Source organism: Oncorhynchus mykiss, chromosome 5 (assembly GCF_013265735.2).
Source record: "Oncorhynchus mykiss isolate Arlee chromosome 5, USDA_OmykA_1.1, whole genome shotgun sequence".
NCBI lineage: Eukaryota > Metazoa > Chordata > Actinopteri > Salmoniformes > Salmonidae > Oncorhynchus > Oncorhynchus mykiss.
Genome location: NC_048569.1, coordinates 42,839,016 through 42,853,968, shown reverse-complemented (window position 1 = coordinate 42,853,968; position 14,953 = coordinate 42,839,016). Strand labels below are relative to the sequence as shown.

At 44.0% G+C, this 14,953-nt stretch overlaps 1 protein-coding gene across 6 annotated transcripts; it reads right to left on the bottom strand.

The window, feature by feature from the left end:
• Positions 1–888: 888 nt before the first annotated feature.
• Positions 889–11,835, bottom strand: hnrpkl (heterogeneous nuclear ribonucleoprotein K, like). 6 transcript variants are annotated; one of them, XM_021602999.2, is made up of 16 exons: positions 11,658–11,835; positions 9,734–9,843; positions 9,330–9,427; positions 9,150–9,206; positions 6,428–6,471; positions 5,252–5,324; positions 5,017–5,124; positions 4,609–4,737; positions 4,045–4,355; positions 3,715–3,768; positions 3,212–3,251; positions 2,670–2,685; positions 2,437–2,469; positions 2,237–2,304; positions 1,764–2,010; positions 889–1,641 (listed from the first exon to the last, which is right to left on the bottom strand). In XM_021602999.2, the coding sequence occupies exons 2-15, from the start codon at positions 9,792–9,794 to the stop codon at positions 1,807–1,809; spliced, it is 1,296 nt and encodes a 431-aa protein (XP_021458674.1). In that variant the 5' UTR covers positions 9,795–9,843; positions 11,658–11,835; the 3' UTR covers positions 889–1,641; positions 1,764–1,806. The 6 variants fall into 6 exon arrangements, with proteins under 6 accessions (XP_021458674.1, XP_021458673.1, XP_021458672.1 ...); XM_021602998.2 differs by having other exon boundaries at positions 3,212–3,254; positions 11,658–11,834; XM_021602997.2 differs by having other exon boundaries at positions 5,017–5,130; positions 11,658–11,832.
• Between the last annotated feature and the right edge of the window lie 3,118 nt (positions 11,836–14,953).

Here is a 14,953-nt window from a genome sequence, read left to right as displayed (position 1 = left end):
TACGATATGTTGTGTGGTCCTCCCACTACGACTCTGAAAAAAAATGCAGTTTAGGCTACATATTAAGTTACAGATTTGTTATTAACTTCACAAGGTGGTGAAAGTGCACGAGGTGATCGATGCTACTTTCCAATAAATATCGAGCGTCTTATTCTGGAGACTTGATCGAGGCTTGGCTGCCTTTTGAATATATAGAATATTCTCATGTAGGCTATCCTACCCGCACCGTATTTGCTAGCTGTTGATTAAAGCGCATGTGGCAAGACCAAAGTGCGCATTCGCAATAGGCCTACAACGCAAACCATCAGTAGAGGTAAACACTATAGAAACCCATTTAACTTGTATTCTGTACATAAGCAAAAAGTTATGTAAACTACGTCATCACGCACAGCCTTTTAATCTGCAACAGGTCAATATCATTGAAATGTCTCAGGTGGGGAAAATGTACAATTGTTTTTATGCGGATTTTAGAATATTGACATGAAAATCTGTCGCCAATTGGATGGAAACCTAGCTGGCAAATAAAAACGGTGGGCAGTCCACAACCTACATATATTGGATTTAAGAATAGGCCTATGGGCTAATTTGACCAATCTTAAAAATATCATTAGGCTCCATGTTATTGCCTACTGTATGTTGACCATACAGAATTTAAATTTGATGTCACATTGTTGCACATTAATCTTATGCTGCATTGAAGTGTTAGTCGGAATTAGGAAATGTCAGACTTGCTAACTGGTTGTAGTTATATACATGCAGCGTTCAGAGAATCAGCAAGTCGGAAATGTCCAAGTTTCGACTAGCAAGTAAACAGTTCATTTGTAATTATGATGCGTTAGCCCTACATGTCATAATTGTTTACGCCTGCCCCCCACCACACGTTCAGTAAAAGGTGGCACAGATTTTATTACTCAGACTTCCAGCAGATACTACAGACAGGGGTAGAGCGAACATGCCACTCATATAGACAGAAAGGCTACATTTCCCTTGCAAACTGACTGGCGTCTACAAAGATCCCATCTAAAATGTAACAAATGCTTACAAACTGACTCGAAAGCAAGTCTAAATCCCTATGAGTGGCTTGTTAAACATCTGAAATCAGGTAGAAAACTTACACTGAAATTAAATCAACAGTACTTTTCCTTTTGGCCCCATCAGATAACCAACAAAATAAAACAATCTTAGCACTTATTCATCCTATTAAATGATTACTGTATATTTCAGTTTTTATACAGCACCTAGTCTTTCAGTTAAAAAAAAATAAGCAAAAAGAACCTACATTTATTTTTTTTAATCATAAAATGTTCCTTACAAAACAAGATTACATTTTGCATGCTGTACTGACTGGGGGAGGAGTGGCTCAGGGGAGGCGGAGAGAGAACACATGAGTTTACTCCAAGTACAGAACAGCACAAGAATCCAGAAAAAAAACAAGCAGCGCAAAAAATAACAGGGATTCATTCGACAGCTTTGAGAGAATTTCCAAACTTCTTCTAATTAAAAGATGGTATGTTAAATGACCGGGGAGAGCACATCTACCCAAAGCAGGGGAATGTTGGCTCTGAGGGAGAGAATGCGCATGGCAGTTTGGCTTCACTCCACTTTCCTGTTTAGAAGAACCGACCAGAGTACTGCTTCACACTGCAACACAAAACAGTGGAAAAGTGAATAAAGGAACCCCAGGAATCATTTCTAAAACTCCATTAATGTTCCATTTCATTTCCATTAGTCATGAACAACTATTTTTTTTCTTCCTTGATTACCACTGATAGGTGACGGGTTGAATAGGTTTCCACCATACTGCTTTCACCGGAGAAGAGGAAAGGGTGCTAGCACGTGCCTGTTCTGCAGTAGATACTGGGCGTTCTGGATCTGGTCCTGTGTTCCATTGATGGTGATGATGCGGTCCTCTGAGCCCTCTAGTGGCTCGTCTATCTTGATGGACGCTCCCGACTCGTGACGGATCTGCTTGATCCGCTGGCCGCCCTTCCCGATGATGGAGCCGGCCAGCTACGACAAGTGAGGAGCCAGGGTTACTTTTCCCCAACAATGTGATTGGCACAATGACAACCAGGTATAGGGGAAATTTCAACATGTATGAATAGAGGCTTATGTGAGGAGTTCCTGATCAATTGGAAATAATCTCAAATCTTTTTTTTCTCCAGTACATATTTTATGGAAGTGTGTGTGTGGTGGTAAGATTATGCTTGGGACTGCTATTTGATCCTTTACTCACATCTTTGGGGATGGTCACTTGTGTTGTGATGACAGGACCCCCGATGTCACTGTATGACCCTCGGCCACCTGGAGAGACCAAGAGATATCATTTAGAATGTATCCACTGTTGTGGGGAAAGTCTTCCCTTTATAAAAACGACAACAAAATACAGAAGCAACAAAATGAGACATGATACAAATGTGATCCTTTTTCACTCACCAGACTGAAAGGGCTCCCACGAGGAATTGTTGTCTTTGAAAAGATGGAGGAAAAGAATAACAATACGTCACATTGTGGCTGACAGACTACAATAGACCAACAGGGTGACAAAGGACAGGGGGAGAGCTGGTGGTGCTTACTGGACAGAAAGGTCTTTACCCCGACCTAAGAGACATTCAAACAGGGTAGAGACTACCATGACCAAAAGTAAATGTGGAAGAGAGGAGACTCACCACCATATCCACCACTCTGTATTCAGCAGGACATGGGGAAGAGAGAAAGACAAAATGAGAAGCTTATTACAACACTGAAACCTACATCAAGTCAATACTGGTTTACATTTAAGATTGAGCTCCATAATTTGCGCCTATGAATCTTAGCTGCCCTATTCATTTTCGACTATGTACATTATTGGTACGACCCTACCAACCCTGCCCGGAAATCGCTTTGGTTTCACCTCAAGTTCATTTGTTAGTTTAGCAGCTCCAGACTATGTACTCAGCTGCTCCTTGGTAACCAAGGAGACAACTGTTGCCAGGCAACAAGAGGCCTAACCAGTGCTCTCGCTTGTTGAAGAGCAGCGCCACAGTGTCCAAACCACAGTGCTTTCACTAGAACAGGAAAACAATACCAATCCATTTCCATAAGTAGAGTAGCTACAACAATCCAAACTGTGTCGACTTGCCTACTATTATAACACCAGGCAATTGACAGACTAACTCGCTCTACCATGCGTAAACCCTTATCCAAACACATAAATGCTGAGGTCACTCACCATGCTGTTGTAGCGGTCTCCTGGTCTTCCTCTCCTGTCGCTGCTTCGATAAGATGGGAGGTTGTCAGGGTTAACATGGCATGAGATGGAGAGGGTTCAGTTTACCACCTTTAGTGGACAGACAGTGTCCCCCAAACCAACGGGCTGACAAGTCTATACAACACAAGTGTGACAAGTCCTTCTTGGCTTGTCGTTTAGCCACCCGAGAGTGTGAAGAGCCACAACAACTTGTTTTGGAATCAGTATTCATTGGTGGACACCGATGCAGATGTGGTGTTCATATAGTCATCCACTTATAGGAAAAGAGGTCATGTTGACAGAATAGCTACTGTGCCATGGTTAAAATCATATTGACGCCCATTAAATCAACAGAAGAGTAAACCCAACATTTTCAACTCCACAGCCGAGAGCTCCATTCTCCAAAAAACTATGCTGATTTGGAGAAGTGGAAAAGTTTCACCCTAACCACTCTGCAGTTGCTGCCTTTTACACAAATGACTTACTTTGGTCTGTCGTCCATGTTGCCGTGATAACTCTGGTGGGAGAACCGGTCCCCTCTGCAAACAAACAACACGGGCAACATGACTCAGTGGAACTGAGATGACTTTAAGGACTAGTCTAATAGTATGACTTAGGTCCATATGATCGCGTTAACATAGGAGAACTCCCTGAGATTATGTATATGACTAACAGTAGTGGGGAAGCTGTGACACTTACACACAGGGAAAGTACACGGTTAGATTTTTTTTACTGAGTAACTGAATGTGATAAAAAAGAGGTAGCCATAAACAAACAAGTCAATGAAAGAACAAAAAGGAAGCTAAGCTCCTTACCCTCCTCTTGGGGGTGGTGGTGGGGGGAGGGGCAGGTTTCGAGCCCGGCTCCCTCCACGCCCTCCTCTACCTGGCAGGGGAGGGGGCGGTCCCCGACGAGGGCTCATGTCGTCATAGTCCCGTCTGGAGGGGGGCATAGGTCGGCCCCCGCGGCCGGGGGGCATGCGTTCAAAACCCCCCCTGCCCCGCATGGGGAAGCCCCCCATGGGTCGCCGGCCCCGCTCTTCGTAAATCATGGTGAAGCCGCCGTAGTCATACGTCTCGTCGTAGAAGTTGGGGTCATAGGGCTGGGCGCGCCCTTTGATAGGAGCCTACAGAAAGATGGATAATACTATTGAGATGCTATATGTATGTAGCCCTGTGAAGAAATGTAGCTCTGAAATTACTACAATGTCCACAACTGTTGTAAATGGAATATGTAAAACAAAACAAAAAAAGTGTCTGCTGTTAAAAATCGGTACAATTCTAGTATAAGTGACTGACTTTCAGTGAGTTTCCATGTTTACACACTGGTGATGGGTGAGTGTGTTGTGGTCACTGGCTCAGAACTGAACTCTCACCCACCTCAGATACCAAGTCCAGGATAACTTTGATGCATTCAACAACACGGTCTGGCTTCCCTCCAACCAGAACCACACGGTCAGTGGACTGAGGACAGCACTCCTGGAACAGCTTGATGGTGGTCTGGGTGTTCTGGTGGAGACAGAGGAAGCTCAGCATGAAATACACCCACACAATGCCAAATGTTCAAAATGGGTTTGACCCTTCTTCAGCTTTGAGCATGAAATAATATACATCTTCCAATACACTCCCCATAGCCATCTAAGGACAAGTTGGCAACAACGATTAAGGACTGATCAAGCACATGCACTCTACATTTCAGCTTATCTTTAACCATGACTATGGACTGAGTCAAGTCAGCATTTTGAAACCAGTGGTGTACACATGACAGACAACAGGATCCCATCTTACCTCTCTTAACTCCTTTATCTTGGCACCTTTCACCCCAATGATTCCCCCGGCCAAACTCTGATGGATCAGCAAACGCAGCTCGCAGTCAAAATCAATCCCGTTATAATGCTGGTACTAGGAAAAAACAGGTACAGATCAGTCAGGTCAAATACGGCCTTTAACTCTCGACTGAGGATCCGGAAAAATACAAACCTACACATGTACTGTATGTCTTTGGAGGCCGAGGGGGACTCACCTCTTCCAGAGTAGGGATGATCTTCAGCAGAATCTCTCCGATAGTGTCAATATCTGCACTCACACTCAGGATCCTGTTAGGGAATGGCATGTGGCCACAGGTAATGAGGCAAAACAGAAAGAAAAGCAAAAACAGAAGTAAAAGAAAACTTACTTCAAGACTAACACTCACGTGAAGGTCACACAAAGAGTTAAAAAAACTAAAAGCAAAGGAAGAAGAGGACTGCTGTATACTGTACATCTTTTGGCTTTCCCTGAAATACGAGCAACTTGACATGCACTCGCTTCTCACATTCAACAAAGAAAGACAGGAAGATTGGAATGGGGCAGGTTTGGCTGGGCATTAGATTACAACGTGAGGCACAAGGCTGGCCACAGTCAGGGGGGGAGAGAGAAGCCTTCTTTTAACCATCATGTGCAGCAATTTAAAAAAGATAGAATAAACTCGCCATCACAATCGTGCCACCGGCACAACTTCTCATAGTGACAGGGGGTCGGGGGTAGAACAGAAACAAATAAAGAAAGCAGGGGGTGGGGGGGATGCGAGTGGTAACCACTAGGTGGCGGACAGGAGCGAGGGGGGGGGGGGGGGGGGGGGGGGATGAGAGGTTTGGCAGGCAGCCTGGACCGATGGGGGGGCCTGAGAGAAACCAAACAGGGAGATGCAGCACAAGGGGGGAAAAAAAGAGACGACAGTGATGAGTGACAGAGTGGGCGGAGCTTGAGCGCTCAGATCATGAACAGTGATGTTGAGAACAGTGGGGTGGGGGAGGGGCGCAGGGGGTAGGGGGGAGCAAGGTGGGCCAGAAGGACAGAGCGAGAAATATCATTGGCTTTCCTTTCCACAGTTCAAGACGAATAATATCACAGCAAGGAAACATCCAACAGTTCAACAAGAACTACTGAAAGTGGAGGATTATTATTTTGAAATCTCCCTCTGTACGGGACAAGTGACTTCATTTGTAGTGACAAAAAAAAGGTCCAAATTAAATGGAAATACCTAAATGTGGGGGGAGAAGACAGAAAAATTCAATGGAACAATACACGTCTCCTGATAAAAGGGAAGGGGAGGGGTTCTATATGTAAAAAAAATGTTAAAATGAAACAGAAGGCAGGTTATCAAAGACATGTTTCTCTGTTCTAATCAGGCAGTGAGGCAATAACTGGTGGGACATACCGCTCTGGGCCACTGCTGTCAGGGACTGATACACTGGCATTGTACTGCATTGGCCGTGGAGGTTGGCATTGGGCAAGGGCATTCAATCACATGATGTCAAGTAAGGTGCCCGTTTAAGGAGGGGCACGTTTGTGGGCGGGCGGCGGGGCGGGGCGGGGCCAACCGGGGTGTCAGGTGGGCGGGCGTTCAGGGGCGGAGGTTGGGCCAACGTCAAGGTGGGCAACGCAGGAGGGGCATGTCGATCCAGTACATGGGCAACGGAGGAAGGTGGCCAAAAATAAAAAAGTAAAGGAGAGGGAAGAGGGGGAGAAGGAATACATTTTAATTGAATACACGCTATACTCCATCACTATACTGCTTTAAAAAAATAAAAAAAGAACAACGGCGACTAGACTGAGCCAGCTCTAACAAACACACTGTTAGCTAAATGGGCTGCATAGAGGTTGTAACAGACTATAGGTCCGCTCAGGCTTTGAGACACCAGTTGAAGGGACATCGCCACAGTCCGGTATAGTTTCAAGGCTGTAAGGGGCATTAGAAATCACATTCAGAGTTCAGTAGGGAGGATCGTTTCCTTTTATCTGAACCATGAGAATGCCCCAACGACCCTCGACCCCAAATCTGGTCCAATCGAGCCAAACCATGTCTGTCCACATGAGCCAACCTATAGATGTGCCATTTGGGAAAGCGAGAATCTGACTACTGTATAAAATAAAGCTGCAGTTGTACCTCCAAGTTTCAGACATGCACCATTTGACCAATCAAGTCAAACAATGACAGTCAGTCTATAGATGGGAGATTACTTTTATCAGAGGAAAACCATTTAATTACAGGGATCACATTTGTTTAATAGGGCTCATTAGGGTTCTCATTAGAAATGGGGTTGCTGGATACCATAATGTCTATGAAAATGTTAGATATACAACGTCAATTATTAGTGATGGGAGAAAAGAAAAAAAAGTTACATATCTCAATATTTTTGGACAATATGATATCTATCTATATATCTATATCTATCTATATCTATCTATATATCTATATATCTATATATCTATATATATATATATATATATATATATATATATATATATATATATATATATATATATATATAGTGCACCCAGAAAGTATTCAAAACCCTCGACTCTTTCCACATTGATATATTTTAGAATAAGGCAGTAACGTAACAATCAACACACAATACCCATAATGACAAAGCGAAAACAGGCTTAGACATTTTTGCAAATGTATCAAATATAAAAAACATAAATCTTATTTACATAAGTATTCAGACCCTTTGCTATGAAACTCAGAATTGAGCTCAGGTGCATTCTGTTTCCATTGATCATCATTGAGACGTTTCTACAACTTGATTGGAGTCCACCTGTGGTAAATTCAATTGATTGGACATGATTTGGAAAGGCTCACACCTGTCTATATAAGGTCCCACAGTTGCCAGTGTATGTCAGAGAAAAAAAACAAGCCATGAGGTTGAAAAAAATGGTCTGTAGAGCACCAAGACAGGATTGTGTCGAGGCACAGATCTGGGGAAGGCTACCAAAAAAATTCTGCAGCATTAAAGGACCCCATGAACACAGTGGCCTCCATCATTCTTAAATGGAAGAAGTTTGAAACCACAAAGACTCTTCTTGGTGACCCAAAACCCGATGGTCACTGACAGAGCTCCAGTCCAGAGATGGGAGAACCTTCCAGAAGGACAGCCATCTCTGCAGCACTCCACCAATCAGGCCTTTACGATGGAGTGGCCAGACGGAAGCCACTCTTCAGTAAAAGGCACATGACAGCCCGCTTGTAGTTTGCCAAAAGGCACCTAAAGGACTCTCAGAACATGAGAAACAAGACTCTTTGGCCTGAATGAAAGGCGTCACATCAGGAAGAAACCTGGCACTATCCCTACGGTGGAGCATGGGGGTGGCAGCATCATACTGTGGGGATGTTTTTCAGCAGCAGGGACTGGGAGACAGATCCTTGATGAAAACCTGCTCCAGAGTGCTAAGGACCTCCGACTGGGGCGAATGTTCACCTTCCAACAGGACAATGACCTTAAGCACACAGCCAAGACGACGCAGGAAATACAGGTGTGCCAAGCTGGTAGTGTCATACCCAAGAAGACTCAAGGCTGTAATTGCTGCTAAAGGTGCTTCAACAAAGTAGTTATCTGAAGGGTCTGAATACTTATATAAATGTGATTTCAGTTTACATTTGCAAACATTTAAAAAACTCTGTTTGCTTTGTCATTTTAGGGGGGTTAATCAATTTTAGAATAAGGCTGTAATCTAACAATGGAAGTCACGGGGTCTGAATACTTTCCGAATGCATTTATACATATTTATTTGCTACTGTAGGTAGCATTAGCTCACGCTAGTCTGCTGTGCCAAAACTCTGGTATTTCATCCTATAGCTTGTTCTCCAATTTTTAAATAGTAAGCCAGCAACTTTTTGATCAAAACTCGTCCTTATGCTCCCCCTCGTCTCTGCAGCAGACATGGTGAACAATAATACATTTGGAACGTCCAATACACAATTCTCACAATCATGAGAATCGCCACAATCATGACAATCGCAATACATATTGTATTGGCACCCAAGTATTGTGATATCGTATCTTGAGGTCCCTAGCAATTCTCAGTCCTAATAATTATAGCTTTACAGCAAATCCCCTAGTCGAGGAAAATATTTGATGCCAATTCTGTATACTCACGTCTGTGCGTAAGGCTTTTATATTCTTGCCACCCTTTCCGATAACGGCGCCAGCATTCTGAGGGGAAACAAGGGTTTTACTTAGGGACAGAATAATGGGTCAGATTGTTTTGTGTCTATCAGGAATTTCTGATTTTTAAAAGGAATAGGCCTAAAATCCCATTTCTGTTGACAGGCTTACTTTGCTCTGCAGCAGTACCCGCAGCTCAACCATCTCGTCTGTGTTGCGAGAGCGCTTGAAGGCCTGCTCCTCATCCATGTCCTCGGCAGGGCGTTTACCTGATGGGAGAAACCTGGAGCGTTAGCCTGATGCTACACTGTGCCCTATACATGTTCCAGCCAGGCAACAGCATACACCCAGCATGTGTTCAGCCCCTACCACTCCCCTTCCTGGATCAAAACTGGGCAGAACTACTCCCAAAACAGCAGTGAATTGGACAAAAAAAAAACATGGCCATCTGACATGCAGTCATGGTGCCAGCATGCAGCTATACCAGTAGTCCCTTCTGTAAAGACTGACAACACTGCTTTTCTCCAATAGTTGATATGTCTGAGTGCACTGACAGAATAGCCTTCATGTCTTACCGTTAGTGTCAGTGTTGCTGAACGTGGTCTCTTCTTCCTGCTGCTCGATTTCTGTCTCCATTGTCTTGCACCAGCGGTGAAACGTGAACAGGCTCCTCTCTGTGGATCTGCTGTGGAGAGGCAACAATGGAAATAAGACCATTCCTCTTGAGGACTGAGGATTTGTCAGACAAGACTTCACCAATCCTGTCACTAATCAAACCTGTTGCCTTGCCCCTGCGTACAACTAAAATGATATCCCAAAGGCTGGCAGATGGCGATAGTTGTGTCATCTTACCGTCCAAATGCATTGTATGCATCCGGCAATACATTCGTATCCCTCGTGGACCGTTTCTTACCTACAACATTCTCAATTCAGACAGCATAGGCTTTGATTTCCTCCTAGCTAAATTATAATCCTGAATGTTCTGTATCACGTTGCAGCAGTCTTTCCCCCCCCCCCCCACCCCTAACCTAATGCAGTGCTGTATCTCATTAGTGGAAACCAAGACTCTCTGGGCAGGTCTGCTGGTTTGGACTAGCAGAAGTTACTTTTTGTAGCAGGTGAGGAAACCCTTATGGAGCAGGTTAGGAGAATTAGTGGCAGGTTGGGACGATTAGATTATGGTTAGGAAAAGGGTTAGCTAAAATTGTCCCGGACTCAACATATCTAGTTACATCCAGGACTGCCTTGAGAACAGTCTTGGTTTCCACTAATGCGATGCTGCCAACTCAACAGGCTTGCTTAAAATGAACTGACCCCCTGGTCTGAGTTTAAACCCGATTGGCTGAACGTGATTGAAAACATCCGGAATTGGCTTTTAGCCACTCCAGTAGCAGCGTGGTGGGTAAGGAAAGTACACATTTCCCCCCCGTTTTTTATTTTATCCACAGAGGATATGAATGTATTGCCAGCTGCATTCAATGCATTTGGACGGTAAGATGGCACAACTTAATATCGCCATCTGCCGGTCTTTAGGCTACTTTAATTCATTATTGCTGTGCCACAGAATACACAAGTGTACTTACTATACTGTAATTTAACGTAAAACATCAAATCACCGCCCTGAATACGTGTGGTTGCCGCTTGATGACATAGCTAAATGTAATGTCGGGTCTAAAATTAACACTGTACAGTCGCCCGACAATTTGTAGGGGGTAGTTTGCCACCTCATTGTAACGAGCTAGATAAGTTACTTCTGGTGTGGGTGTAGTGTAAGAAAGGGATGACATTAGCAAGTTAACGTCTGCTTAATACTGATGTGGACAAGCTATTTATCTAGCTAGTTAACGTTAGCCAGTCAATGACCTAATGCGTGGCAACACTGGAAGTAATCTAGCTAGTAACGTTAGCTTGCCACCCAACTAGATTACTTGGTAGCTCTGAAGGCCTATATTAGCTAGCTACTTCTGCACAAACACATGTACAGTAACGCGTTATCTAGCGCATTTTTTTTGTTGTTATCAAGAAGTCAGCTGTTATGTTTCTGTTAACGTTGTCTGAACCTGTTATCTGGATAACGTTAACCAGGTAGTTATGATTATTGGCAAAATCCATATGTGTAACGTTACATGCGCTGTATGTAGCTAGGCGAGTTAGCAAGCTAGCTAATTCACGCTAGTTAGCCAACTACAGTATAAAACGAAGGCCCTTTTGCATAGCTAAACGTTAGCTTGAGGAATGACTGACCACGTTAGCTACACTTTTCTCAGCGGAGGTAACCGCAAACGTTTGGGTAACTAAATTAACTAGGCTCGACTCCTAGCTAGCTAATATTAGCGATACAGTTCGAGGCGTGTCCCCAAATGAGCCCAAAACTGATGTAATTCCCCATTGACAGATTAAAATATGAAATACATAACGAACAAACAGCCTCAAATAATTGAACGCGAACCACTAACCTATTTTGATTTATTTTTTTAGCTAAACTAATATGAAACAAACCTGCAGCCAAACCGTGTTCTTCACAGCCAATTTTAGTCCTGAAATTGCTTGAACAATCTTCCCATTACAGTCGGCCGCAAAATAGGGCGTCTGTCTTCTTTCACTGATTGGAGAGTGCAGATTCGAGATAACAAAATATTGTGCCGAGATTGGATAAATCAGCTGTCTTTCAAAATCAACACGTCTTCAAAGAAATGTGGACTGCGTTTAGACAGGCAGCCTAATTCTGATATTTTGTTCCAATCGTTGTCATAGCAGCCTTGGCTATGTCTAATTAAATTTTATTTGTCACATGCTTCGTAGACTAACAGTTAAATGCTTACTTAGGGGTCATTTTCCAACAATGCAGTTAAACAGAAAAAAATAGGCTTTTATTTTATTTAACCAGGTAGGCTAGTTGAGAACAAGTTCTAATTTGCAACTGCAACCTGGCCAAGATTAAGCAAAACAGTTCGACACATTCAACAACACAGAGTTACATATGGAATAAACAAACACAATCAATAATACAGTAGAAAAAGTCTATATACAACATGTGCAAATGGGGTAGGATAATGGAGGTAAGGCAATAAATAGGCCATGGTGGCGAAGTAATTACAATATAGAATGTGCAGAAGATGAATGTGCAAGTAGAGATATTGTGGTGCAAAGGAGCAAGATAAATAAATACAGTATGTGGATGAGGTAGTTGGATGGGCAATTTACAGATGGTCTATGTACAGGTGCTGGGATCTCTGAGCTGCTCTGACAGCTGGTGCTTAAAGCTAGTGAAGGAGATAAGTCTCCAGCTTTAGTGATTTTTGCAACTGGTGACACGAGAAATAACTCCACAGTAAATAACAATAATAAGTGGTAAAAAAACGTACAGAGGGTAACTGTACCGAGTCGATGTGCAGGGGTATGAGATAGTATGTACATAGAAGGGGTAAAGTGTGTGTGTTTCCCAAAACACTGCATCTCAGTGCAAAAGGCATCACTGCAGTACCTGGTTCGAATCTAGGCTGCATCACATCCGGCCATGATTTGGAATCCCATAGGGCGGCACACAATTGGCCCAGTGCCGTCCGGGTTTGGCCAGGGTAGGCGGTCACTGTAAATAAGAATTTGTTCTTAACTGACTTGCCTCGTTAAATAGAGGTTCAATGTAAAAATAAATTAAGATTTATTTAACTAGGCAAGTAAATAAGGAATTGTTTTTAACTGACTGACTGCCTAACCCGAAAAACGCTGAGCCAATTGTGCGACCGCCCTATGGGACTCCCAATCACGGCCAGTTGTGTGTGATACAGCCTGGAATTGAACTAGGGTGATGCCTCTAGCACTGAGTGGTACTGCCTTAGACTGCTGCGCAACTCGGGAGCCCAAGTTGGGGTGTCATGTTGGGGAGTGTGTGGGTAGAATCCAGTGTGCGCAGTTAGTGCAAAAAAGTGTATGTGTTGGTGTCAGTGTAAGCGTGTGTGGGTAGAGTGTGTGTGTGTGCATAGTCAGTGAAAGAGCAAAAAGGGTTAATGCAGTTAGTCCAGGTAGCCATTTGATTAGCTATTTAGCAGCCATATTTAGCAGTCTTATGGCATGGGGGGTTAGAAGCTGTTCAGGCTCCTGTTGGTTCCAGACTTGATGCACTGGTACAATATTTTGAGCCTTCCTCTGACACCGCCTGATATAGAGGGTCTGGATGGCCGGTAGCTCGGCCCCAGTGATGTACTCACCACCCTCTGTAGCGCCTTGCAAGTCAAGGTGCTCTCAATGGTGCAGCTGTATAACTATTTGAGGGCCCATGCTGAATCTTTACAGAATCCTGAGGGGGAAGAGGCACTGTTGTGCCATCTTCACAACTGTGTGGATGTGAGGACCAAGTGTGTGAGGACCAACTGTGTGGATGTGAGGACCAAGTTAATTCCTTAATGATGTGGACACAGGAACTTGAGGCTCTCGGCTACACTGTCGTGAGTGAACAGGGAGTACACGAGAAGACTAAGCACACACCCCTGAAGGGACCACGTGTTAATGGTCAGCATGGGGGATGTGTTGCCTACGGTCACTGCCTGGGGGGCAGCCCGTCAGGAAGTCCAGGATCCAGTTGCAGAGGGAGGTGTTCAGTCCCAGGGCCCTGAGTTTGGTAGGGACTTTGGTGTTGAATGCTGAGCTATAGTCAATTAACAGCATTCTTACATGGGCATTCCTTTTGTCATGTGAGAGCAGTGTGGAGTGCAATAGAGATTGCGTCATCTGTTGGCACTGGATGTGAATTTCAGTGGGTCCAGTATGTCTTTTTATGGCTATAGATGTGAGTGCTATGGGTCGAAGGTCATTTAGGCAGGGTCTGTTTGAAACCAATTGGTATTACAGACTGGGTCAGGGATAGATTAAAAATGACAGTGAAGACACTTGCCAGCTGGTCAGCGCATGCTCTGAGTACCCGTCTTGGTATTCCACTGTGGCTTTGCGGATGTTAACCTGTTTTAAAGGTGTTACTCACATCGGCAATGGAGAGTGAGATCACACAGTCGTCCGGAACAGCTGGTGCACTCATGCATGGGTCAGTGTTTGCCTTTACGTGAGCATAGAAGGCATTTAGCTCATCTGGTAGGCTTGCGCGACTGGGTTTCCATTTGTAATCCTTGACAGTTTGCAAGCCCTGCCATATTCATTGCGCATCAGAGCTGGCGTAGTAGATTTCGATCTTAGTACTGTATTGACACTTTGCCTGTTTGATGGCTCGTCTGAGATCTTAGCAGGATTTCTTATGAGCGTCCGGATTAGTGTCCTGCTCCTTGAAAGCGGCAGCTCTAGCTTTTAGCTCATTGCAGATGTTGCATGTAATCCATGGCTTCTGGTTGGGGCATGTACAGTCACTGTGGGGACGATGAATGAATGAAGGCAGTGACTGATGTGGTAAACTCCTCAATGTCACTAGTTGCACAGGTGACATGCTGGTAAAAATGAGTTAAAACGGATTTCAGTTGCCTGCATTAAAATCCCCGGCCACAAGAAACGCAGCATCTGGATGTGCATGCTCTTGTTTGCTTATGGCCCTATACAGCCTGCTGAGTGTGGTCTTAGTACCAGCATCGGTTTGTGGTGGTAAATAGACGGATATGAAAAGTATAGATTTAAACTCTTGGTAAATAGTATGGTCTGCAGAATGTCCAGACCTGTAGACTCTTTGAAGTAGAAATGGTCATCCAAATTGATGATGGTGACCACTGTTCTGATGTCCAGAAGTTGTTTTCAGTCATAGGAAATTATGGTTGCGACAATATACAGTGGGGCAAAAAAGTATATAGTCAGCCACC

Coding starts and splice junctions, on each gene's coding strand:
- hnrpkl (XM_021602995.2), bottom strand. CDS start 9,794: ATGGAGACAGAAATCGAGCAGCAGGAAGAAGAGACCACGTTCAGCAAC. Junction 6,472..9,149: donor TAAAAGCCTTACGCACAGAC/GTGAGTATACAG, acceptor CGGCCAATGCAG/TACAATGCCAGTGTATCAGT. Junction 3,255..3,714: donor AACATGGACGACAGACCAAA/GTAAGTCATTTG, acceptor ATCTTATCGAAG/CAGCGACAGGAGAGGAAGAC.